The sequence below is a fragment of the Hylobates moloch genome, unplaced genomic scaffold, assembly GCF_009828535.3.
Source record: "Hylobates moloch isolate HMO894 unplaced genomic scaffold, HMol_V3 SCAFFOLD_4, whole genome shotgun sequence".
In the NCBI taxonomy this organism is placed as follows: domain Eukaryota; kingdom Metazoa; phylum Chordata; class Mammalia; order Primates; family Hylobatidae; genus Hylobates; species Hylobates moloch.
In genome coordinates, this window is record NW_026652279.1 from 56,254,012 (window position 1) to 56,281,612 (window position 27,601).

Here is a 27,601-nt window from a genome sequence, read left to right on the forward strand (position 1 = left end):
ACCATTCTGTATCACTGTGATCCTTTAGCCTATGATAAACTTTGACATTGCAATCTACCCTGCTGACAGAAGCACAGATTTGACTTTAGCTAAAATGAGAAATGATTCATATATGTGGAGATAATTTCCAGGAGTAACTACAAACAGCCAGGCCAGTATTTGCATAAAGATTAATTTATTAGACCAAATACCACCAGCAAGTAAGCAGGTCTCAGAAACTGCTTTCCCAAGATGGGAGAAGATACTGCTTGTGACTGTCATTAAAAAACAAAAAACCAAACAAACAGAAAACAATTTTTTTATTTACCGTCTCTAATTTGGAACATACCCTTTCTGTTGAATTGGGTTTCTCTGCTATGCAGTAATCTAATCTGTACTTAATAGTGGGTCCCACAGTTATTTCCCTTTTTTATAATTTTAAACAGTGTGTATTAGTCTCTTCTTATGCTGCTCATGAAGACATAACTGAGACTGGGTAATTTATAAAGGAAATAGGCTTAACAGTTCCACATGGCTGGGGAGGCCTCACAATCATGGCGGAAGGCAAAGGAGAAGCAAAGGCATGTCTTACATGGCAGCAGGCAAGAGAGTTGGTGCAGCAGAACTCCCATTTGTAAAACCATCAGATCTCGTGAGGCTCATTTACTACCATGGAAGAGTATGGGGGAAACTGCCCTCATGATTCAATTATCTCCACCTGGCCCTGCCCTTGACACATGAGGATTAATTGTTACAATTCAAGGTGAGATTTGGGTAGCAACACAGCCAAACTATATAATAGAGTTTTGCTCTGTTGCCCAGGTTGGAGTACATTGGTGTGATCATAGCTCACTGCAGCCTCAAACTCCTAGGCTCAAGTGATCCTCCTGCCTCAGCCTCCTGAGTTGCTGGGATTACAGATGTACACCATGATACCTACTTTCTTTTTTTTTGGGGTAGATACAGTGTCTAGCTGTGTTTCTCAGGCTGGTCTTCAACACCTGGCATCAAGAAATCCTGCCACCTCAGCCTCCCAAAATACTGGGATTGCAGGTATGAGCCACCATGCCCAGTCCCCCTTTTCTCTTTAATGTGTGCATTTTATCCTTTAAAGAGCAACAAGCTCTGATACAATTAGTATTGCTGCCATCCTACAGATGATGTAATTCAGGCTCAGGGGTTTAGGTATTATGCTCAAGGCCTCACTTCTAATAAATTGTAGATCCATAGTATTCATTTAGAAGTCCAGTCAGAGTCTGCTTATTTCTAAAGGTCATGGTATTTCTATTAAATCATTAAGTCCATCTGTCCCTCAATAATGCCTTGTGCCCTTTGGGAACACAAGAACAAAGTATGCCTGTCTCCCCTCTCGTTGTTACTGTTGCTTCATCCAGGATATGGTGGATAGTCAGAATCCAAAAGCTTGCAGGAAAATGGGTGAGGATGTATGCATCTGTACATGTGTTTAATAACTACTTCCCAAGTACATGTCATTTAAATAAACCATCCACATTATTTCCACCTCCTTTCCCTGAACCTTGTTGCTGAGCAGTTTTATAGGTCTAGAGAATAAGTGCCTGAAATGTGGAAACATAAGGAAAAGGTTAATGAAAGCAGTGAGAAAACTTTTTTGATTTCTTTTAGGACTGTTGCCAGTGATCTTTTAGATTCATGTCTCCATTTAGTGTCTGGACACCTGAGTGCTTGCTGATTTGTATGATTGTCCTAATGACCAATGACATGAATTACTGAAAACCTAATTAGGCCTTTTGAGCTTACAGTATTTTTTAAGAGACTCTGACATTTGGTGAGGAATGTGGTGTCAGCAGAATCTCTTGCCTGAATATAATTTCTAATTTGAGGAAAGGTATTGGCATGTAATTATGTGGGCACAAAGAAAGAGCAATTGTACGAACCCATCTTGAACAATGAACTTTTGGAACAATGGAAAAGGGCAAATGTGGCCCAGCCCAGGCAAAACACATCACATGCCCGGTCTGTCAAGAGACTTATGTGAGATTTATATACTTAACAATGATCTCTAACTTGCTACCTGGCATTACTACAATAGATTTTTATTTATTGATACTAAAGTATATTCAATAGCATATTTCTATATGTTGAGGGTTTTGGGTCGTGAATGTTGGTCCCAGAAAGCTCGAGGAAGGAAGAATTTTGATAGCACAAAAGACTTATCAGTGGAGTTTTAATAAAATGTCTCTGAATTTTTATGGAATGACTGTTCTTGATATTATCATAACCAATAAGTCAATCAGGAACTCAGTTGCCTGTGAAAAGGTGTACTAGTTATTGTTGCATAATAACAATGTAAAAGTGCAATGGCTTAAAAATGACAATTATTTATTATTGTGGCCCACATGTCTGTGGATTGTCTGAGAGACAGCTGATACAGATTGGGCTTTAGTGACATTGGCTGGACTTGCTCATGTACCTGCGGATTGGCTAGGAGCTCTGCTCCAGGCTGGCCTTGAGTGAGGCACCTTATGTGGTACGGATGTGCTCTGTGTGTCTCTCAACCTCCTCTTGGCATTAGCAGGGTTATTTGCTTCTGTTTTTCTCATGGCAGTGAAAAATACAAAAGGGCAAGAGGAAACACAGTAGGCAGTTTCAGGCTGAGGCTCAGAACTAGTGGACTGTCACTTCCATATGATTTTGTTGGCCAAAGCAAATCATATGGCCCAATGTAGGATCAAGAGATGGGAAATGATGTTCTGGCACTTTTGTGGGAGGAGCTGCAAAGTCACATGGCAAAGGATATGGATATAAGTAAGGGTAAAGAATTAGGGCAACTAATGCAACAAATGGATCATCAAAGAAACAACAGTATGCTTTCTGCAAAAGCTTTTAACTTAAGGAGGCATCTTCTGGTACCTGCACAAACAGGGATGGAGGGAAAAGACTTACACTGTGGTAGCTTCCTCTAAGAAGCTGCTGCCTCCTCAGTCCAGAGAGCCATCCCTGCCCGCATGGGACTCACCTTAAAACTGAACACAAACTTCCCACTTTTGTCGAAGCCCTGGGAGGGAAACGGAGAGAAGAAAATTTTCTTCTCTAAGAAGAAAATGTGAACCAGGGATAAAACCAACTGTGTTGACTGGTGCTGATAGTGAGTCACATGCTTCATTACACAAAGGCATCTTTCAGCAAATGCTCGGTTAATTGCTATTAAAATACATGTGATTTAAATCTGGAAATTCAAGCTGATTTGGAGACCCAAATCATAACTGAACCGCTCCCCATACTCAGCCAAGTCTCCAAACCTCAGCTGCTCCATTCTGGACTTGAATTTTTAAAATGGAATGCGAACTATTTTGGTAAAGCCCACTTCATTTTGCTCCCAACCACACGATTTCCCCATTGGATCAAAAGCTTGGAAAAATCTTTTAAAGGAGAAACTGAGAAGCAGGTTTCCCATTCACAACTTACACACACATTCATATGTGATATCCAGTAATAAGAGTGAGGAATGATGAGGCTGAACCAACAAAAGCTGCCCCGCCTCTGCACTGGGTTTTCTTTGGTGCAATGCCAGGTACTACTGGGCAACGATGCTGAAGAGACCAATGTAAAGTTCACTCCATCAACATTATAGAAACTTCATGAAATCAACTGTATTTCTCAATCAATGTAAACCTTTGAAATGGACCCTGATTACATACATTACTATTATTATCAGGACAACAAAACATATAGTTAAATGCTGTGGTGATAACTGTGAAGTACATATTTGATATTTGAATGAGTTTATTTTATTACATTCAAGAAAGGTTAAACTCAAATTAACAGAAGAGTAACAAAGCCACTACAGGCAATCTTTTAATGACATTTCTCTGTAAACAGATTCATCAGTTAGGAACATGGGGGCAGATTGATCTGTTGTTTATGTGGTGTTGTTGCTAATGTGACCAAAAACCCATCATCTTTTACACAGCTTGTATGCAGCTATTAGATTAAAAAAAAAGCTCTCTAAATTAAGAAATATTATAAAAAGATTACTACTTTTTGTAGTAATTTAAAATATTTGTAGCAAATAAACCTACAAATATTTCAAATAGTCCTTCTTGGAATCAGATTCAGCAATAGGTTATGATTATTTGCTTTCAGTTAGAGACTATTTTAAGGATATTCGTAGACAATTATAATCAAGCTAAGAAAAAGAAATTTAGTGATTACCAACAATGTAGAAGCCCAAAATTTCAGAGCAAACTTGGTTTTTAGAAATGGTTTAGCATACAAGGAATGACTCTGCTTAGATATAAACCTTTTTGTAACAGAAATATTCCATTTCCTTAATAAGTCATTCCAGGGAGAGTTGTGAATCAGTTTTCAAGCAGTAACCACATCTTATTTAACTAAAAATGTGGCTTCCTTACTGATGAGAATTCAAAGAATCACACAGAGCTGTCCCAAACTGCTATCTCTGTGCAAGTGAATCTCAGATGTCATGTGAATCAAGCCGTGAATTTAAACTGCTAATTGAAGCTAAAATTATTATGGCCGACCTGAGAAAGTAGAATCCAAAGAAAGATATTTTTGGGAAATCTTAAAATTTTATTTTGGTTATTAACTCCAAAATAGTGCAAACTGAGTTGCTGACAGCATCCAAAGGTACCTTTTTTTTTTTTTCCCCCTAAGACAGAGTCTTGCTCAGTTGCCTAAGCTGGAGTGCAGTGGAGCGATTACTGCAGCATCCACTTTCTGGGTTCAAGTGATCTACCCACTTCAGCCTCCCAAGTAGCTGGAACTACAGGCTTGTGCCACCACACCTGGCTAATTGTTTGTGTCTTTTGTAGAGATGGAGAGATAGGGTTTCACCATATTGCCCAGGCTGGGCTCAAGCAGTCCTCTCACCTTGGCCTCCTAAAGTGTTGGAGATACAGGCATGAGCCACCGTGCCAAGCCCCAGATTTTTCTTTTTTTGATCAAATACTGTACTTTCTGGAGACTGTAGCCTTTGCTCTCTGATAATACATGGTCTTTCAAAGAATGTAAAACATTATTTTGAGCCTCTGTGATATTGAGGCTCTCACTTGTTTCTTGGTAGTATAGAGATGATATGATTAGGTTTACTCAAACAAATTTTGTTGCAACTATGAGGTCTAATACACTATTGGACCTTTGACTTATGAATGTCCCCCATCAAAGCATCATGAATCTTTCCACCTCTTAGCTGCTTTCTATTTTTGACAAATATTTTGTTGTCCTTCAGTTTCTTTTCTGATGAGCAAATCCTTGTTCTCTCTTCAAAAAAAAAGGGGGATAAAATAGCCCATAGTGTGTGTGTCTGTGTGTGTGTGTGTCGTCTGCCTCTGTGTATTTGTGTGCATGTGCATGCATCTATATACCCAATTGAAGATCTTTTCTCTCATTTAGAGGCTTGATCATTACAGGGTAAAACCTTTCCCAGAGATAGCCAATATAAAGGGATAAGACAAATAACTTGAGAATGAGATCTGCTTTTGGAGTCATGTGCCCAGGTATTCATTTTCCAGTGAATATTTGTGCATGTGAAAATCATTTATCAGGAAAAAATATGAGAAGCAGAATTAGGATAAAAAGAAATTAGATTAGAATGAGGATGAACAGGTGAAGATAGAGTGCTAAGAAAAAAATGAGGCCCAGTTTTCTGGCTTCATGTAAAAATACAGAGTATTTTCAAGAAAGTTTTAATGAAGAAGCTTACATAAGAAATATATATTCAGTGTTTAACTGAAGTCTTTCCTACTGTGAAAGTATAATGTTTATACAGCCAAATATACTGCACTGACTTTTCAAATAGTAGTTAGTTCCATTTAATTCTTTAGATATAAGATTAAAATCCAGCTAACATTTATACCGTCATTTATTGTTTTCAAAGCAGTTTTAATGTCTTATTTTAATCATATTACCTTGAATATCAATGGCACTAGTTACTAGAAAAACAAATAGGTTATTTAATGCTACTCTTTTTGTTAGTCTCTCCAAGTGTAGACGGATGTATATTCTTATAATGGGATGATAAACAATATAATGAATCGACCCTGAACTTCAGCAACTTGAGAATGGGTCCTGGCTCAACTACTCTGTATCTGGAATTGTGACAAAGTTATTTGCATTGAGTCTTCATCTTTAAAATAGGCATCACACCTCTCCTCTCAGAGAAATTCAATGAAACATTATTTAAAACATGCACCAATACAGTATCTGTCTCATAACAGGCACTTAGTATGTAATAGCATATGTGATGTTTAAAAATATGATGTGGAATATATTATACATTCTGATAACGTCTAATATGTTTAATCCAAATACTGTAGAAAAATTATGCAATTTTGCCCTTCTGAATGATTTAAATATCTCAGAATAATTCTTTTATCAATGGTATAACCAGTCCACGTGTCAATTAATGCTTTCCAATTTTACATATTATGAAAAGGAACATTGTTTAGAGGAGCTTAGGGAAGTACGTAGGCTGGGGCAAGGATTCAGATCTACTTTGATACCCAACTTATCTACTTTGAAGCTAAGGGCATTTGGGAATTATGAAGTTTCTCTAAACCTCAGGTTTTCAGCTGTTAAATGAGGGGGATATTTAGTACTATTTACAACTGTTAACTGTTAACCGTTAATGTATGAATGACCCTAGCACATAGTATGGGCTCAATAAATGTTAATTTCTTTCTCTTATGTACACAACTGGCTTTACCTTATTTTGGAGGGAATATATTTTTTGAAAGTTCAGGCCTGGGTAATTCCAAATGACCATCTGAATAGAATGTTATTGGCAGAAGTGAACAAATATGAAACTGTTCTCTTAATTAAGGTACTAGGACAGTTACATGGGACACCCAAGAGTAAATATGATCCTATCATTGAAGACAGATGCATTATAGCATCAATCACTGGTGAAATCTAGGGACTAGCTAAGGTAGCCCTCCTGACCTAGTAGGAAGGCATGGGGAATTTTACTTTTCTGCACTCCTTCTCCGGAAAGATGGAGAGTCACAGTGAGTTTTCCACTATTTGATAAAGACAATCACTTTCCACACATGAACATTCTACTTTAGACAAGAGTCAGACAGCTGTGAGAGACCTGTGAAGACATATTTCAGTTTTATTATCTTTTAGGCATAGACGGGTATGTTAATCCATTTCCACAAACAATTCCTATAATCACATATAGGGAGTGAATCTTGAACCTGCAAAACCTGTTTCCTGTTGCCAAAGAGTTAAATTGGAGAGCCGAAACCTCAAAAGTCGAGGATTTGGAATTCTTTTTCTTCTCAGCATCTTCGTGCATGTGGCTGCCATTAAACAAGTAAGCTTTCTTCTTTATCCAGGCACTGATTCGATGGCAATAATGTTGTCTCTTTTTTCCCGGCAAACTTTCTGCTTTCGGTCCAGAGCTCTGAGTTTCTCATGTTCTGCTCTCGAGGTTCTGACAGCTGTTTTTGGACTTAATTAACCGTTGCAAGTGGAAACCAAGAAATAATTGTAGCATAACCCTCTTTCTATTGTCATGTTGCTTCTTTCTGCAAATATATCTTAGAAGTTAGACTTTAAACCTTTGATCTCTCACACCAAAAGAAAAAATAATATTTATATGGAAGTAATTTTATTTTAGTGTTTGTGATTTATTGTGGAGAGCAGGTGTTTAAAAATTTTAGAATTTCTTTAACAAAATTCTAAAGAGAAAATAAAAAAGAAATCACAGTATTTACAGAGATAACAGAATGGCTTAGCCATGCAAAACAAGTAACTTTGGTTTTTCCCCTTTTACTTTGGTTTAAATATTGACCAAGATTCAATTTTCTTTCCTGCCAAATAAAACTTCAATAAAAGTTTAGAGGCAAAATAACATATTTTCTTTTTATCCCATAATATTTTATACAGCATCGAATCTAAGAATATTTTATGCATTTAATCCATACCAATGCACTACAGGAAGCTTTTATTAAACGGAGTCACTATTGCCCAGACAATAAATGGTTTACAAATGTACAATAACATATGTTTCTAAATAATGCAGAAGTGGCAAAATATTATTCCCATTCTCATCTGACTTTAATTTTCAATTTATTTTTCATTGCCTTCATAATTTTTTATTTCATGAGTCTAAGAAACAAACACCAGTTTTCCTTTTCCTTTCAATAACATAGTTCTATACCTAGAAATCTGATGTTCATTTATCTTCCCTTTAAAGTTGTGTAAATCCTGGGAAAGAAATCGCTGTGCAGTGTTTTCCCAGAAACCAGGCTTCTGCTTGAAAGAGCAAAGTTTAAAAGTCTAGTCACAAGTAGCCCATATCCAGTCTACTTCAAAAAGTTTCCATTTTTACTACCACCCTAAAAATTTCCTCAAGCATAAAACATGTTTATAAAGTTACAAATTTGAATGTAACTAAAGATACATAGACGTTTTATTATTACACTTTCATGTACTGCTTGATAAATTATGTATCAGTTAAAAACACTAAATTATCTCAAGGTGCATTCAATATCTGTAGGGTAGTTAACAAAAACACACACGAAAAAAATATATATTCTATATTCTGTGGAAAATAACACAGCTTTGATAATGACCACTGTTAAAAACTCCAATTCTGATTGATATCTTTTTAAACATGAAATAGGTATAATTTTAAGGCAGTGGATAACCCAAAGGATTTAACACCAATTTGTAATTACAGTGATTTACATTGTGATCTGTGAAAATGGGAATGTTGACCATGATTTTTCCAAACTGTCTCTCACACACGCTTGTGTTTTTTCTTTTGACAGATAATAATTTATTAGCAGGTGTCTGTAGAGGTAAGTGCTACCAAATTCTGTTTTATGTCTTTTTCAGAATAGGTAAAATTGTCAGTTTGGGAGTACCGTTATGTATGTGTGTCTATATGCATCTGTGATTTACTTCTGAGAGTCCGCTGGTGGCATATCAAAGAGTCGGCTCCTATGGTGTCTATCAGTCTGACTCTCGGCCTCCCCTCCCTTGTGATAAAAATCACAGTTTTTTATTAGGGCAATGTGAGTGTCCCCAATCTTCACAAGCTGCCACCTTTGGGTTTTAGGTGCTTGTGAGAAAGTTTGGGGCATTACTGATAGCAATCAGAATCAGAAATGTACCTGCTCAGATTATCCATATAAACAATTGAAATAAAAACATTACATTATACATCAGATTAACAGCAACTCCCAGAACAAAGCTTACAGTGTATAAAAATAGCTACGTAAAAAATTTACATAAAAGGCAAACCAAAAAGAAATCCTCAGTGCAGACATTTACGGAAAAAAAATTGAACCAAACACAACATATGACCTATTATCATGGCTGCCAAAACTTGTTCTTATTGTTTGTAATTAAATTTCATTTGTTTTACTTGAGATAATTCTCTAAAAACCTGTGACAGCTTGGTAGAATGAACTGCTTAATACTTGAACCATGAATTGCTGTCAATGTCTTTGTTTATGTCTTAAATACAATCCACGTTCATGCTTCAATTGGTCTATATGATTTTTATCTCTGAAATGAAAAAAAGCATAATTTAGATAAGCTGCCAAAGCAATAATTTTTTAACATCAACAGATACTTTGTGCTAAAAGTAATTTAGTAAATTACTTTACAGGAGGGCCTTTTATAAAACTCCATTGTCCCCGAGCCCATCTATAATCTCAGGCATTGCTGCATGCTTTCTACAAATAATTTTTGGAATTATTCAGTTTTCTTTTTTTGTAAAATTAATACTAATATTACAAGTTTTTTTTTCAAGAAAATATTTCATTGCATTTCTCTTTAGGTTAAAAATACACTCATTTCTTCAAATCACACTATTTTGTGGGATTTGTCTTCAAGTACAGTTTTTCACTGAGAAGTTACTCTATACAATTTTGAAGAAAACAGTAGTTAAAATCCATGTTTACAAAGGACTGAGGAAAAGAACCCTAGAAAAGTGGAAAAAACAACAAAAAGTCATGTGGGAATGCTGCATACTTGACCTCCAGTGAAAGGCGAGATAGAGAAGCAATCCAGTTCTGATTTCTTTCACCCCATCAGTTTAAAATCCTGGCTTTCAGATTTTAAAAAAACAAGTCTTATTTCAATTATTCTGTTGTTCTCCCCTGTGTGCATCCTTTTAAATTCAGTACTTTCCCACGCCCCATCCTTATCATGGGATTAACTTGGATGACCCACTCAAATTGTGACTTGTGGTTTATTCATAATGAACCTGAGGTTTACTGTGGTGGTTGGGGCTTTTCATGTCATATTGGTAAGCTATAGTAACAGTTATTCTAAAAGACATTAAATAGTCCAAATGGCTCTTCTATTTGCTTGGTTTAAGGGAACACAAATAAAAAGAAAAACCTCAAATTGCAGGTGGCAATGCCATGGAAACATACCTCTTTTGAGATTGTCTTAAAAACCACACACAGAGATTTTATATGTTAAATGTATATAACATATGTAACAGACATATGCCTCTACATATGTGCATATAGATACATGGATACATATATACACATACACATACATATACTACCTATAAAAGCATATGCGTGTATGTATACACACATTCACGAGTTTGTTAGACTTTTCGTTAAAATGATTTGGGATATTGACTGTATAAATACACTCACACTTTTATCAAACACCTAGATTAAAATTTTTTTTTTTATTTTTATATTTTAAGACAGAATCTCATTCTGTCACCCAGATTGGAGTGCAGTGGCACCATCTCGGCTCACTGCAACCCCCACCTCTTGGGTTCAAGTGATTCCCCTGCCTCAGCCACCAGAGTAGTTGGGATTATAGGTGCTTGCCACCAGGACTGGCTAATTTTTGTATTTTTAGCAGAGACGCAGGGTTTCACCACGTTGGCCAGGCTGGTCTGGAACTCCTAGTCTCCAGTGATCCACCCGCCTCAGCCTCCCAAAGTGCTGGGATTACAGGTGTGAGCCACTGCACCTGGCCTAAAATTTTCATATTTTAAAATTATTTTCATAATCATTTATTTAAAATAAATCTAAGGTATTAGAATCTGTTCTTACTGAACCCAAACACCAATTCAAAAAACAAAGCTTCTTTGCACTTAAAGTTTTTGCATTAAAGTATAAAATGCTAATTGAATGTTAACATCTCATAGTTGGTTTTTATTATTCAGAGGATAATGATTATTTTGAGGAGGGAGTGGGGGAAACTGGTAAGTTTCCACTCTTCCGAAAACACTTTCTGAGTCACGAAAGTTTCCTTTCGAAAAACTCTCTTCCTGTTTTGAAAGAATGTGGAAAAATAGGAACGCTTTTACACTGTTGGTGGGAGTGTAAATTAGTTCAACCATTGTGGAAGACAGTGTGGCGATTCCTGAAGGATATAGAACCAGAAATACCATTTGACTCAGCAATCCCATTACTGGGTATATACCCAAAGAATTATAAATCATTCTACTATAAACATACATCCACATGTATGTTTATTGCAGCACTGTTCACAATAGCAAAGACTTGGAACCAACCCAAATGCCCATCAATGATTGACTGGATTAAGAAAATGTGGCACATATACACCATGGAATACTATGCAGCCATAAAAAAGGATGAGTTCATGTCCTTTTTAGGGACATGGATGAAGCTGGAAACCATTATTCTCAGCAAACTAACGCAAGAACAGAAAACTCAACATTGCATGTTTTCACTCATAAGTGGGAGTTGAACAGTGAGAACACATGGACACAGGGAGGGGACCACCACACAATGGGGCCTGTCAGGGGGTGGGGGGTTAGGGGAGGGATAGCATTAGGAGAAATACCTAATGTAGATGACGGGTTGATGGGTGCAAACTACCATGGCACGTTTATACCAACGTAACATACCTTCACGTTCTGCACATGTATCCGAGAACTTAAAGTATAATAAAAAGAAAAAACCCATCTCTTCCTGTTTTGAAAGCTGTAATTATGGAGCATCTTAACATAAAGGATTTCGTCTTTAAGGATGTTTCCTACTTGCTAGGGAATTATTTCTATGAACCTTGTACAGACTACTCACCTGGACAACTAGGACAGTTTCTCTCTTAGGCTTCAGTTTTGTGATTGTTTTCTTCTAACTTTTTGTTTTCTTCCATATTACCAAGGTCCTTGTTTACATGTTTTGATGCAGTCCTGTAAGAGAATTAAATAAACTTCATCATATTGACACATACATGTTCAACTTTTATATTTAATTTTAAGATTTGAATTAATGTGTCTTTGAAAAGCAAATGTTTTACAGCAAACTGCTAGGCAAAAATTTCCACATCTGTGAGCGTTGACTGATAATGGAGCACATTCTACTGAAATTAGCTTGGTGATGGGGTTCCAGTAAATGTATGCTAAGAGAAAAAAAAATCAATTATTTTGAAAACAGACTATACAACACTTTGTGCATCATGTTTTTAGCTAGGTTATTTTTCTCTCTACTTTCTGGGAAGTAACTCATTTGATAGTGTAAATTTTTGTTCTAAGCGAATTTTCTCCAAAAAATTTTTCTTAAGGACATTTCATGAAGGCGTTTTCCCTTCTGGTGTTCCCTATCATGTATCCCAGTTGAGCTAATGCCCTATGTCTATCTTTATGAATTCTGTTTTACTGAATACATCAACAACCAGATTATTGAGAACAACTTTATGATAGAACATTGGCAACAGAAGCTATAGCAACTCTAACATGGCTGGTTCTCAAGTTATGGTCCCCAGACCAGCAGTTTCAGCATCCACTGTGAACTTGCGAGAAATGCAAATTCTCGGGCCCTACACCAGAACTACAGAAACAGAAACAGAGACAGAAACAGAAACAGAAACCATGCGCATGGGACCTGCGATCTCTGTTAAACAACTCCTCAGGTGATTCCACTGCCTGCCACAGTTTGAAAACCAATGCCTTAGCGGCTACTTTGATTACCCATGCCTAGACTCTTATTCGTTAAGACATGAAATCAGGTTTTCTTAATTACACAATTAAGGTTTTGTGGCTAACTAGGAGAAACCAGAACAAATGGTAGCTGTATGTCCAAGAGTACACCCCTTCACCTTCCCTCCCTCCCTTCCTTCCTTTCCTCCCAGCATCCAGAATAAGAGACAATTGCAGACCATTACATGCCCTTGCAGTCTACTTCCTGCCCAAAGACTACTACAATCTGAATTCTCACATAATAGTTTTACCTGCTATTGTAATTTGTTCATAAATGGAATCATCTCACATTTATTCATTTGTGTTTGCCTTTTATTTAAACTCAACCTTAAGTTTGTGACATTCATGTATAATGGTGCATATGATTATAGATTGTTCATTCTCATTGGTCTATAGGATGTCATAGGGTGAATAAACCATAATGTATTTATTTATTTTACTGGTGATTGCTATTCTTGCTCTTTCATTCTTCTGGAATTTCAGTTTTATACATAGCTTAGACATGTGTGTGTCCACATGTTTCTTATGCTCTTGTTGGTCTTGGCTGTTCTTTTTCCTCTCTGTGCTTCAGTCTGGGTGTCTTCTATTGATGTTTATTCCAGTTTCCTTCTCCTGTGCTCTGCTGTGGCCCATCTGTGTTAAATTCATCCACTGAAAACATAGTGTTTAATATTATGTCTTTCAGTTCTCAAATGTCAATTTGATCCTTTAAAATCAAATTGACATTTTGGAACTGAAAGATATAATTCTTTTCTCTTTTCAATCATTGCATTTCAATTCTCTACTCCTTTTGTCTCTTTTGAGTATCTTTTCTTACACATTTTCTTATATATTTATAGTTATTTTCATTGCCTTATCTATTAACTACAATATTCAAATAATTCAGTTGTTGTTTGCTTATCTTATCTACTTTTTCTCTAGATTATTGATTGTATTTTCTTGACTCTTTGCATATTGTGTCCTTTTAAGTTTTGCTGACCCTATGAACAAAAGAACTGTAGAGACCCTACAGAATGTTATTTTCTATCAGCTATGGCTCCCCCTTTCCTTTGTTAGGCTAAGGGGCTGATTACACAATTCTATCAGGTTATTGACCTGTGTTGGAGCCCCACTGCAATTTTAGTAAAATTTGGTCTACCTTTGGCTTGCTCCTATTCCTAAGGCATGGTTCTTTCAGGCTTCTAGTTGACATCCTAGAAAGTATCCATTTCTTTAGCTCAAAAAATGCAAAGAAATCCAGCTTTTCCCTTCAAGCTCTTAGCTCAGTTCTCCATCCATCTGCCCCAAGGAAACAGTGAGATGTGAGAAATCTCTTTAGTTTCCTTGACTTGACCATAAACTCTTTGAGAATAATAGCCATGTTTTATTTATATTTTATCCATAGCACATAATACAGTGACTAGAACATGGTAGGCATCCAAAAGATCATTATTCTACTAAGTTGAACTGACGTGATCCTTTATGTCTATTTCCTTCCACTGTTCCTTAATATATTAGTGTTCACCAGTATGAGGTCCATACATACCCAGCTGCCTTTTTTATAAGCAAGTTGACAAAATACTACATTGAAATGACAGAACTTGAGTGATTCTTAATCCAACATTTCCAGATAGTTCTGCACAAAATTATATTCATAAACAGGTCTTTGATTATTCTAATAGCTACTAACTATGTATCCTAATAACTATAATTTCTGTAAATCAGTAAGAAATTGTGGCAATTTAAAAAAGCCACATAATCCCCAAAATCTCTTCTCTCCTCTCTTTTTTCTTCCCCTTGTCTTCTCTCACCCCTCTAATTTTTTTCCCCATCCCATTCCTCCTTTCTTTTTCTTTCTACTTCTCCTTTTGCTTTCTCTTTTTGTCTGTTTTCTTTTAAACTCACTTCATTAACTGCCACTCCTTTCATCTAAAGTAAGAATCATAACTTGTTTGGAGCAACTAGAGAGTGATAGATAAAAAAGTCAACATTCAGTTGGTAAATCCTAAAAAATAAAATTAAAAAAATCAACACTGTAATACATCAGGACAGTGACTACTATAATATAAATTGCAATTTTAATTTTTTTAACCTGCCTTGACCTGTGTGGTAAGAATAAAGCCATATTCTCATTGAGTGTGCAAATGATTTCAACCTTAAAATAAAGCATGGACTACAGGGAGTTCTGTTTTGAGTAATACTGAAAAAAAAAAAACCAAGTGTACTTTGTTAACTCTTATGTTTATAACAATTATAAACCCTCAGAAAAGTACAGAATGAAGTATGTGAATGTATTTGAGAATGATAAAAGTAAAGTAGAAATTGAAAGAAAATTTTACATGGCTTTTCCTCTGAGGGCACTTCTCAGCTTGGAAGGCATGGACTAAGTAGACCAAAAGCTGGAAATCAAGGAAGAAAAATCTTAGAAAGGAGACAGCCACAGGGTGGCAAGAATTCCAAATTTGTGTATACACTATGATAAGCTCCTTGGATGATCCCCTGAATAGAATATGTGGGAGAAATTTCAAAGAGCTTAGTGGAAAGCAATACCAGAAGGCTTAGAAGCCTGATAGATTTTTAGGTACTACCCACACAGTTTGGAGTTGAACTCCACCAAGCCAGAAGTGCTTTTGAAACACATCAGTCTTTGTATTGAAACCCCAGAATAACCAAGAAAGACTATGTGTCAAAACTAGACACAGGCTGGGCTCAGTGGCTCACACCTGTAATCCCAACATTTTGGGAGGCAAAGGTGGGTGGATCACTTGAGGTCAGGAGTTCGAGACCAGCCTGACCAACATGGTAAAACCCCTACTAAAATTTTTTTTGTCTAAAATTTTTGTCTCTACTAAAAATACAAAAATTAGCCTGGTATGGTAGCGTGTGCCTGTAATCCCAGCTACTTGGGAGGCTGAAGCAGGAAAATCTCTTGAACCCAGGAGGCGGAGGTTGCAGTGAGACGAGATATCGCACCATTGCACTCCAGCCTAGGTGACAGAGCAAGACTCCACCTCAAAAAAAAAAAAAAACAAAAAAAAACTAGACATTCATCCTAAGACAGACATGGAATACAAACCGTAAAATTAACCATCACAAGGGCAAGGTGACAGTAGAGTAATTAGCCAGTAATCTAATTGTCTGCTAGGAAAAACAACTCATATCCTTTTAGAAAAATATAACGGAAATTATAATCTAAAACATATCACCCACAAAATCTATTATATGATAAAAAAGTTACAATACATACACAGAATAGAAAAATGTAAAACAAAGTCCAGGGAATGTCCTTAGGTGACGCAGATTTACAGACTTTGGAATCAGCAGGCAAGAATTTTAAGTCAATTATATAATACTCACTCAATGGCTTAAAGGAAAATTTGGTAACAATGAGAGAGCAGATGGAAATAGCAGCAGCAAAAAATGTGAACAAAAAAAATTCTATGACTGAAAACTAGAATATTGATATTGAACGATTCACTAACTGCTCTTAACATCAGATTAGAGGTGGCACAAGAAAGCGTCAGTGAACCTAAGGACAAAATTGTAAGTTACAGATTCTGGAAAACAGAGAGAAAGAAAACAGTAAAAAAGTGAGGAGATGGTGGAGTCCAAGGCAGTGGAAAAAAAAAAATTGAGCAGATCTTCAGTGGCCTGTGAGATGATAGTGAGCTGTATTTGAAGTCAAATAGAAGAGAAAGAGAATGAGGCAAAAATATATTTGAAGAAACAATGAGAAAATTTCCCAGATTTGATGAAGTCCATTAACTTGAAGATCCAAAATGCTCAGAAGTCCGGAAAGAGGAAATGCAAAAGGAAAAACACACTCAAGTTAATCATAGACATACTAACCAAAAGCAAATATAAAAAAATATTTGAAAGTGCCATGGAAAACTTGTTCAGGAGAACAGTAACATAAATAACAGGTGATGTCTCATCAGAAAAAAATGCACACCAGAGATAACTAAACATCTTTACAATGCTGAAAGGAAAAGTTTTAAACTCAAAATTTTATATCAGTGAAAAGATCCTTCACTTAAAGGCAAAAGAAAGACATTAAATTAAATGAAAAGAAAGTAGAAAAAAGTATCACCAGCAGAACTTTCCCAAAGGAAGCATTAAAGGAGGTTCTTCGAAGCGAAGTAACACCAGATGGGAACTCAGATATGTAAGAAAGAATAAAAAAATATAGATTGTAGATATGTAAAATATTTTAAAAGACAACTAACAGTTTAATATATATGCTTTATATGCATATATATGTAAAACATAGTTGATCTTTATAATATATGAAGATAAAATTGATGTGACAATAATAGCAACAAAGACAGAGGAAGTTAAATGGGATTATGCTTCAAAAATCTTAGATTTTTAACATGAGTAGATTGTTTTGAGTTCTTATTGTAATCCTTATAGCAACCACAATAAACGAACACAAAGAGGTACAGTTAAAAGGCCGGTAGAGGTATCAAAATGTAATACTAAAGCTCAATTAAGTAATTCAAAAGAAGGCAGGATGGAAAGACAGAAGATACCTAGAAAACAGATAGGGAGGTGGTCTTACATATAATTGATAATTATCAGAGATAATGACAGATATTTCATAATTACAAAGGTTTCATATATAAGGAAGTTATAACAATTGTAAGTATATGTACCTAATAAAAGTATAAAGTAACAACTGACAGAACTGAAGGGAGAAATAAACAAATATACAATCTTTATTGAATGATTTGTTATCACTTTCTCAATAATTGATAAGACAGTTATACCAACATTTAATATGTATGATCCTGATGAAGTAAATAATACAGTTGTCCCTTGGTGTCTGCAGGGAACTGGTTCCAGGACCTCTTTTGAATACCAAAATCCACGTGTGTTCCAGTTGCTTCACTGGGCTAGCTCTCTTGCCATAAACATGTATTTTTAAGAAAAAGAATAAAAGAACAAGTACTTTCTGTCACTGGACAACAGGTAGCAAAATACTGTGATCTGCGTGATTTCTAAGAGAAAAGCCACTAGTTGCACTCGATGACAATCCAGGCTTTGTGCCTGGAAGTATTTTCTGGTGGTGCCAAAAATGAGGACCCAAGCAGAAAACAGAGTCTTCACTGAGTTGAGGAGGCAGAAATCATACTTGGCTGGAAGAAGATGATGAAAATTGCAGGAAAGGCGTAGAGTTATGCAAAGAAAAGAGCATGATAAATTTATGTAAGCATTCCTTTGATTCCTTCTCCAAGTACTAATTTGGATACATCCGTCGTAATCTAGTTTAAAACCAAGCTCCAAAAAAAGTTAAGCTGATCCGTAAGTAACTTGGCTACCTGCCAAACAAAATTCAAAACAATGTAACATCCAAATTTCCAACATCCAAACAAAAATTACTAAAGATACAAAGAAATAGAACAATGTGACCTATAATTAGGAGAAAAAAATGAATTAATAAAACCCTACAAATAATTAAATTAGTAGGCAAGGATTGTAGAATAGGAATTACAGAAGTGTATAAGAATTTAGAGGAAAACATTAGTATAATAATAAGAGAAAGAGAAGATTGAAAATAAAGTTGAATATTTAGAACTGAGAAACACAGATCAGAAGTGATAATTTCATGTATGGGGTTACTAGAAGATCAGATACTGCAACTGAAATAAAATCAGTGACTATTAGGTTATAGACATAGAAATTACGCAATATGAATCTTTTCAAAAAAGTAAAGGCATTAAAAATTGAGACAGGATCTGTGGGACAATTTCAAGCAGTCTAATATATGTATACTATGAGTTTTATGAAGAAAGAAGGAGGGTAAACATATATGTAAAAAAATTGCTGAAATTTTTTCCAAATTTTCAAAAGCAGTGAAAAATAATATCCAATTACTTCTTTTTTTCTCCAGAGATGGGGTCTTGCTCTGTTGCCCAGGCTGGAGTTCAGTGGTACAATTATAGCTCATTGCAGCCTTGGACTCCTGGACTCAAGCGATCCTCCCACCTTAGCCTCTATTTTTTTTTCTTTCCAGACACAGTCTTGCTCTATTGCCCAGGCTGGAGTGGAGTGGTGTAATCTTGGCTCACTGCAACCTCTGTCTCCCAGGTTCAAGTGATTCCCATGTGTCAGCCTCCTGCATAGCTGGGATCACAAGCGTGTGGCACTATGCCTGGCTAATTTTTGTATTTTTAGTAGGGACAGGGTTTTGCCATGTTGGCCAGGCTGATTTCAAACTCCTGGCATCAAGCAATCTGCCTGCCTCGGCCTCCCAAAGTGGTGGGATTACAAGTGTGAGCCACCCACCTGGCTGATCTCCTTGTGTAGCTAGGACTACAGGTGTGCATTACCACACCTGGCCAAAATCCAACTACTCCTCATTAAAAACAATACAAGCCAGAAGGCAATGGCACATCTTTAAGGTGCTCAATATTCTAAGAAGTATCAACCTAGAAAGCTGTACCCATGAAATTAGCAAACAAAATTAAAAATGAAATACGAACATTATCATAAAAATGAAAACTCAGAATTTACTGGCGGTAGACATGCACTCCCAGTAATGTCAAAGGAAGTTTTTCAGAATAAAAGTGACAGACAAAGGCTCAGATCCACTAAAAATAAGTAGAGTGCTGGAAGGAGTAAATAAGTAGATACAAAAGAAAGTTTTCTCATAATTTTTAATTTTTAAAACAGATAATAGACTGCAGAGCATAAAATAATGACTGTGTTGTGAGGCTTAGTACTTAGAAGTAAGATAAATAACAACAATGGCACACAATACATGAAGGGGAAATAGAAGTGTATGCTTGTTACCTTCTTACATGTGAAGTGATTTTGTATAATTTAAAAAAAGTAAGTAAGGGTAAGAAGATTTAAACAAACTATTATTCACCTTAACCTAATCCTAAATGACAATTATACAACACTACACCCATAAGCCCCCAACAAGTTTTTTTTTCAAGTGTCCATGGAGTATTCACAAGGAAAAACTGCATGCTAGGCCAAAAAATAAATCTCAATGTACTTCGAACGACTAAAAGATTATGTAGTAGGTTGTGTTGACAAAAAAGAATTAAATGAGAAATGTTTGGAATTTAATACAAGTCTAGTCACTTGACTTCAAGGAAAAAACCACAGGGAAACATTAACTGAATGAATAAGAAAACACAACATACCGATGTTTATGGAATACAGGTAACAGTGCTGAGAGGAATTTATAATTTCAATGCTTGTCTTAATAAAAGAAGAAAGGCTAATACTAAGAATCAAAATTTTTATTTCAAGAAATTAGAGAAAGGAGAGAAAGTGGAAACCTAAATAAGAAAAAAGGAATAATGATAAGAGCAAAATAATAAAAAATAAGCAACAGAGATAAAAAAAGCAAAAAGTTATTTGAGGTCATTTTGAAAATCGATAACACCCTATAAAGACTAAGAAAGATAAAAGAAAAAATAAATTAGCAATATCAGATAACATAAAAGGGTTATCACTATAGAACCCATAGGAATAAAAGGGATAAAAAGTTCTACCGACTTTTTTTTTTTTTTGCAAAAATGCCAATAATTTAAATGAAATGGATAAATTATTGAGCAACCTGCCAAAATTTATTCAAAAAGAATCAACCCTATATCTATAAATTGAAATTCAGCCGGGTGCCGTGACTCATGCCTGTAATCCCAGCACTTTAGGAGGCCGAGGAGGGAGGATCACCTGAGGTCAGGAGTTCGAGACCAGCCTGACCAGCAGGGAGAAACCCCATCTCTACTAAAAATACAAAAATTAGCCAGGCATGGAGGCGCATGCCTGTAATCCCAGCTACTCGGGAGGCTGAGGCAGGAAAATCATTTGAGCCTGGGAGGCGGAGGTTGCAGTGAGCTGAGATCGTGACATTGCGCTCCAGCCTGGGCAACAAGAGTGAAACTCTTGTCTTAAACAGAAAAAACAAAACAAAACAAAACAAAATTACATTTTGTTTTGAAGCAAGTTCTCATGAAGGAAACTCAAGTTTCATTATTGAATAGTATCAAATATTTAATGAATTAACAAACTCGGAAAAAGAAGAGGATGGGGCCCTTTTATCGATCCATTTTATAAGATCCACATTATTCTAGTACCAAAACTTGATGGGAATGTTATAAGAAAAGAAAATTACAGACCAATATTCCTCACGAACATAGACAAAAGAATTGTTAATAAAACGTTAGTAAATAGTATCCATCAATATATAAAAATTATGATACATCATAATAGACTGAGATGTATTTCAAGAATGCAAGACTGGCTTACCATTCAACAATCAAAGAATGTAATTTACCATATTAACAGAGAAAACAATATGATTATTTTAATAGATATAGAAGAACATTTGAGAAAACTTGACGATTTGTGATAAAAGCTACCGGTAATCTAGGAATAGTAAAAAAGTTATTCAACCTGATAAAGGATACTTTGTAGTAAAGAATTTGCTTCATCCAAAGAGATATCTGACCTTTGTTTTCGGTTGCTGGAAGGCAACATCTAAACAGTTGGAATTTTATGAGTTATACAGGTTTTCTTATCTATGCTGCTCCCTTAAATTACACCTGATAGCTTATGCTAATGAGATGTCTCAGAGCAGGGCCTTCTACACTAATCAGTCTTAGGGTGGGGTATAATGACATTAGAAAGACCAATCATAGTTTAGGGAGGGAACTTTGAGCTATGTGATATCAGCCTGACCTGAGGAGGAGAGAGGCTGGAGGTTAAGTTCAACCAATTAACCATGCCTATGTAATAATGTCTAGTGAAAACTCTGGACACTAAAGTTTGGGTGAGCCTTTCAGGTTGGCTATACTCCATGCTTTTGTTACACATCGATGCTGGTAGAATAATGTATTCCTGAGGACAATGGAAACTTCACATTTGGAATCCTCTCAGACTCTGCCCTACTTGTTTTTCCCTTGGCTGATTTTTAATGTAACATTGTCTTGTAATAAATATAATCAGGAATATAAAAATTTTAGTAAGTTCTGTGAATCTTTCTAATGAATTATCAAACCTGAGGATTGTTTTGGGAAACACCAAAACTTGCATTTGGTGTCAGAAGTAAGGGTGATCTTGTGTGTACTCTTCCCTCTTACTTTGTGGTTGGACCCTAACTCCTTGCAGTTGGAGTCAGAATTCTTGGGCAGACTAGGTAATCTGGAGGACTATACTCTTAACTCTGCAGTTTAACTAACTCTGGGTAGGGATATACAGCTAACATCATACATAATGGTTAACTGTTGAGCAATTTGCCCTGTAAGACTGGAAACACGCGGTGTCCATTCTGAACATTTCTATTCAGCTTTGTATTGGAGGTGCCTATGAGTGCAAACAAAGCAAGCAAAAGAAATATATGGTATATAAAGTAGAAGGGAAGGAGTAAAATTATCTCCATTTGCAGATGCAATCATTGTTTACATAGGAATCCACAAAACAACTAATATAACTACTAACAAGGTAATTTAGTAAGATGGCAGTATACATTTCCACATGAAAAATTAATCACATTTTCACATACTACTAGGAACAATTGGAAACATTACAAAATTAATTGTATTTATAATAGCTGCAATATGTATAAACATTCAGGAATAAACTTTTAAGGACATATCAAATGTCTACATTTAAAATTTGAAATATTACTCAGAAAAAAATTGAAAAGAGCCAAGTAAATGAGGAGATATATGATCATGGATTTGAAGACCAAATATTAGTAAGTTGTCAAATCTACCCAAATTCATTTGTACATTAAAAGCAATGCTAATTCCACAAAACTTTTTTTGTGGCACAGAAATTAGCAAGTTGCTAAAATTTATATGAACATGCAAAGAAATAAGATCTCTGAAACAACCAGAAGATTATCACAGTTGAAAGTCTCATACTATTATGATAAATTAAGTTTTGACAAATGTGTTAAGGCTGAAAGAAAGTCCTTTTAACAAAGTGCTGGAATGGCTTGATAAATAGATATAGCAAACCCAAAAACCAAACAAAATCCCACCTTTATCTCACACTAGACACCAAATTTTAGATAGATCATACCCTTCAATGTCAAAGTTTAAAAGTTTCTAGGAAATAACATAGGAAAATACCTTTGCCACTTTGGGATAAGCAAAGATTTCATATAGTAGACACAAAAAGCACTAACATAATAGGAAAAATTGATATGCTGTTCTTCATCAAAAGGAATAATTTCTGCTTATTAAAAGACAGCAGTAAGAACAGGAAAACCAGGCTACAGACTGGGAAAAAATGTTCAAATATATCTACATATGTCAAAGGATTTTAATACAAAATACGTTAATAACTCTTACAAATCAATTACAGAAAGACAAATACCAATAAAAATCATAGGCACAAGATTTGAATAGTCACTTCGCAAAGGAAGATATAAGATAGCCTATACACTTATGGACCTTAAAATTATTAGATCTCAAGGAAATGCAAGTTAAAACCAAAACTAGTTATTAATTCACACCTCATAGAATGGCTAAAATTTAACAGAATAACATCAGATGTAGGCAAGGATGTGAAGGCACTAAAACTCTCATATGTGACTGGTGGGCGTTGTAAGCAGGATGACTATTTTGGAATCTGCATGGCGGTTTCCCATAAACAAATGTCTGCTGGAAGATCAAGCAATTCCACCCCTAGATTTTTACCCAAGAGAACAGAAACATATGGCCACAAAAAACACTTGTATAAAAATGTTTATTTTAGCTATAGTATTCTGAGTAGCCCAAACTGGAAACTATCCAAAAGTCCAAGAAGAGAATGGATTTTAAAGATGCGGCATATTCTAATGGTTAAACACTATCAGCAATATAAAAAAAGAAGCCATTCATATATGTGACAACATGAATAAATCTCAAAAACATGTTAAGGGGAAGAAGCTCAATGTAAAGGAGTACCTTCTCTATAATTCCATTTGTATGAAGTTCAAGATTAGCCAAACAATCTCTCGTCATAACAGTTAGCACAGTGGTTTCCTAAGGAGACAGGGATGATGGGGCTGGACAAAAAAGGAGTCTAAGGGAACTTTCTAGGGTGATGTAATGCTCTATATCTTGACAGGAGTAGTAGTCACTGCTATATACTGAATGTTTGTGTCCCCCTGAAATAGATGATATGAACATCACATGAATAAATTGTAAAGGTGGAGCCCTTATGAATGAGATTAGTGCCCTCATAAAAGGGACTTTGGAGAGCTCTCTTGCCTCCTGCCATCGCATGAAGTTATAGCAAGAAGATGCCTCTATGAGCTAGAAAGTGGGTCCTTACCAGACACTAGATCTGCTGGTGCCTTGATCTTGAAATTCCTAGTCTCCACAACAGTGAAAAATAAATTTCTGGTTTTTTTTAAAGCTACCCAGTTTATGGTATTTTGTTATAATAGCATATATATATGTGTATATATGTATATATTATATATTATATATATAATATATACATATGTGTATGTAATATATGTATATATTATATATGTATATAAATAAGTATATATGTTATATGTATATATGTATACATGTATATATGTCATATATGTATATATGTGTATATATTATATATACATGTATTTTATAATTTATAAAATATAAATTATGATGGTTATTTTAAATTTTCCTCATCAGTGCCTCTTTTAATAACCTCAAATATGAGAGAAAATTTAAATTATAGGATCATAGTAAGTTAATGTGGGAAGAAGCACTAAAGGTGACCCTCTAGTCTAAGCTGCAAGGCAGAGAGGGGTCTCGGCCTTAAGGTCTGCAAGCCTGAATTTTTATCCTCATGTGTTAAGTCTGAGCTCCAAGATCTTAGACAACCCCTCCTCTTAAGCATGCTTGTTCATCTATAAATAGGGGAAACAACAGGGTTTCCTCGTAGAGCTGGTGTGAGGATAAATGTGACAGTGTATGTGAAAGCAGCTGGCAGGTTACATGCAGGGACTCACCAAATTGAAGGTGAGTCAGGGAGCTTAGGCCAAGGCCATAAAGCTACTGAGCAGCAGAAGAGAGTTTAAATCCAAGTCTTAACTCCTCATTCTGTGTAATTCCCTTAAGCGCAGTGCCTTTAAGGGGCTAAAGTTACTTTCAAATAACTTTTCAGAAGATTTAAAACCTTTTTTGGTGAGATTTTCCCAATATTCTATACTTGTTTTGAGATCTTGAAAGGGGTAGGGGACTGCTTTGGGGGTATCCCCTAAGTATGCCTTTAATTGAACAATAGTGTAGTGAGAGGATGGAGGAGGCAGGACAAGTGAAGGGGATGACAGTGGTAGTTGCAACCAGTAAATCACAATCTGGCTAGTATCATTTGGAAAACTCCAATAAAATACTATAATAGAATTTTATATATAGAAAACCAAAGCAATACTCACTTAAAATAATTCACACATAAAAGAGTACATGAGATTTTAGGTTTTCCAAGCAGGCTTTCGGTTTGTATAACAAATTGAAAACTCTCTTAGAGGGGGTGTGAGGAATCCTTATTTCTTGCTAGTTAGAGGAGTGTTTTCCATGAGCATCCCTGCCTCACACCACAGAAGGTACCACAGCTGTTGGTATTTAGGACTGGCATCTTGAAGTGTAGCATTACCACTTCCGGCAAACTGGCCATTGACACCTGTACAGGTAGTTAGGGTCATGCCCAGCAGTATGGTTATTTTTTCTCCTTCTTTGGTCACAGCTCAGTAGAAGGAGTGTCCCTTTGGGCCAAGTTTAATGAAAAACTAGAGGAGGAGAGCAGGACACTAATCCCCACTGAGAGTTGTAAGCAATTTCTTGATTGAAGAAGGAAATAGAGAAGAATAAATAGTTGGTCTTATTAATACAACTTACAATTTTATAATCTTAGAATTTCTAAGACTCTACAAAGAAATTCCTCACTAAAATTATATATCTTTAGAATTTCTAAGACTCTACAAAGAAATAGGTAATGCTTGTGTCCTCAGTGAAAACAGAAAATGGCTTTTCCATCTTGGTCAATAGTGAATATGACAACCATTAGGTAAAAGGCTGGGGGATCAAAAAAACGCAACTATACTGAATGTGCATGAAAAGAGGAAGCCACCTGCATACACTCAGCATCACAACTCAAAATGTTTCTTTAGGGTAGATGAGGGGACACATACAGCCTGTCTCTTGCCAGAGAATGGGACTTTTTTGTTCCTTCAAACATGGAACAAATATGGAAAACATATTTAAAACAAGTGTGATCTTTTTTTAAAAAAAATGAAATGAATATATAGAGAGGAAATTTTGAAATATGAACACATTATATTTTGATGCAAGCCCTTTCTTCCTTGTGGAAACTTTCAGGTCACATGCAGTAGAAGAGGAGAGGACCATGGATGGTGCTGCCGTGTGAGCAGCCGGTGACCCTGTGATTGACTAGATGGAGACTCCGGCATTTCCACATTATTTTATTTCCTGTCAAGTCCCCTCTATTATTTATGGTTTGATAAGATAGTGAGGTATTTTCTTTTCTTCCTTCTGGCAGCCTGCTAGGTCATGGGTAGAGAAAGAGAAGTCAACGTTTGGATTAGTCTAACTTCTCATACAAGTGGAGAGAGAGGCTGTGTCAGCCTGCCCTTAAGATCATACCCTTTCCTCCATAGTACCAATTAAATGCCAGCAGCCAATCAAAGTCAGAGCTAAAATTTTAATTCCAAAAATGTCCTGGTAAGGCAGCACAATAGATTTGAAAATACTATATGGAATTTGGAATAAGACACTACTTATGATATCTTGAGCAGGTTAATCCCCCTGAGACTTAGATACTACAAAATGGGGTTAATTGTATGTACCTCATTAAATTGTTGAGGATTTCAGTAAAAAATACCAAAAAAAGAGAAAAAACGGTAGGTTCTCATGTAGTGATAAATGAGAAAAGTCACTTAAAATGTGCTGTAAGTGGTCCTCCAGCACTATCTTTTCAATTTATTCAGTGAGGAGTCCCTCTTCCCTTATGAGAACATATATTTGCTTTTAGCTGAGTATTGACTGGGAAATAGAATTCGGTTAAAATCAACTTTCTTGCAAGATCCTGTTCCATATATTAAGAGACACCAACAGGGAGGATTCTAGAAAGGCTTAATTAACATTGTTAATTTTAACAATGTTAACATAACATTGTTTATTGAGGTTTCGGTGTTGCAGGCAAGTCCTCTTTAGCCCTTCAGCCAATTTAGGATTGTCTCTGTTTTCTTCCAAGTAAGTACTGGAATAATAAAGCATCGTATAAGGCAGAACAAACAAAGGGTATTTCTGACTTTTAGATTTCTGGGTTATTTATATATTACACACTAATTTTCATGAAAATAGTCTTGAGTTCCATAGTTGCAAAAGGTAAATCTCTCAGTAAATTTCCAAGATTTACGCAATGACTATTTTGAGATTACAAATGTTTGGTTAACACTTGCTTCCAGTTTAGTTTTAAGAAGTATGGAGGTCAGAGTCTCTTAAATACAACCAACCTTGAAATTATGGTCCTAATATATTTGTGAAGAAGTTTGTGGCTACATCACTCTGCCTTTACCTTTTTCCTTTAACTTCAGCTCTTTTAATTTTTCATTAGTTCTTGTACTATGAGATATGCAAGATAGGAATGGATCTTAAATAGCAACACTTAACTTCCTGTAGAACTAAAAACCATGTTTGGAGGACAGGGATGAGAGAAATGGAAAACATAGTAGAAAGT

At 35.7% G+C, this 27,601-nt stretch overlaps 1 protein-coding gene across 4 annotated transcripts in view; it reads right to left on the reverse strand.

Moving 5' to 3' along the window:
- Positions 1–7,075: 7,075 nt before the first annotated feature.
- Positions 7,076–27,601, reverse strand: part of ALCAM (activated leukocyte cell adhesion molecule) — a 210,965-nt gene continuing 190,439 nt past the window's right edge. For all 4 annotated transcript variants that reach the window (XM_058437560.1, XM_032150267.2, XM_032150265.2 and 1 more), the window contains 2 exons: positions 12,021–12,133; positions 7,076–9,501 (listed from right to left, as the gene is read on the reverse strand). In XM_058437560.1, the coding sequence (XP_058293543.1) occupies positions 12,046–12,133 (88 nt within the window). In that variant the 3' untranslated portion in view covers positions 7,076–9,501; positions 12,021–12,045. The remainder of the gene's footprint in view (positions 9,502–12,020; positions 12,134–27,601) is intronic.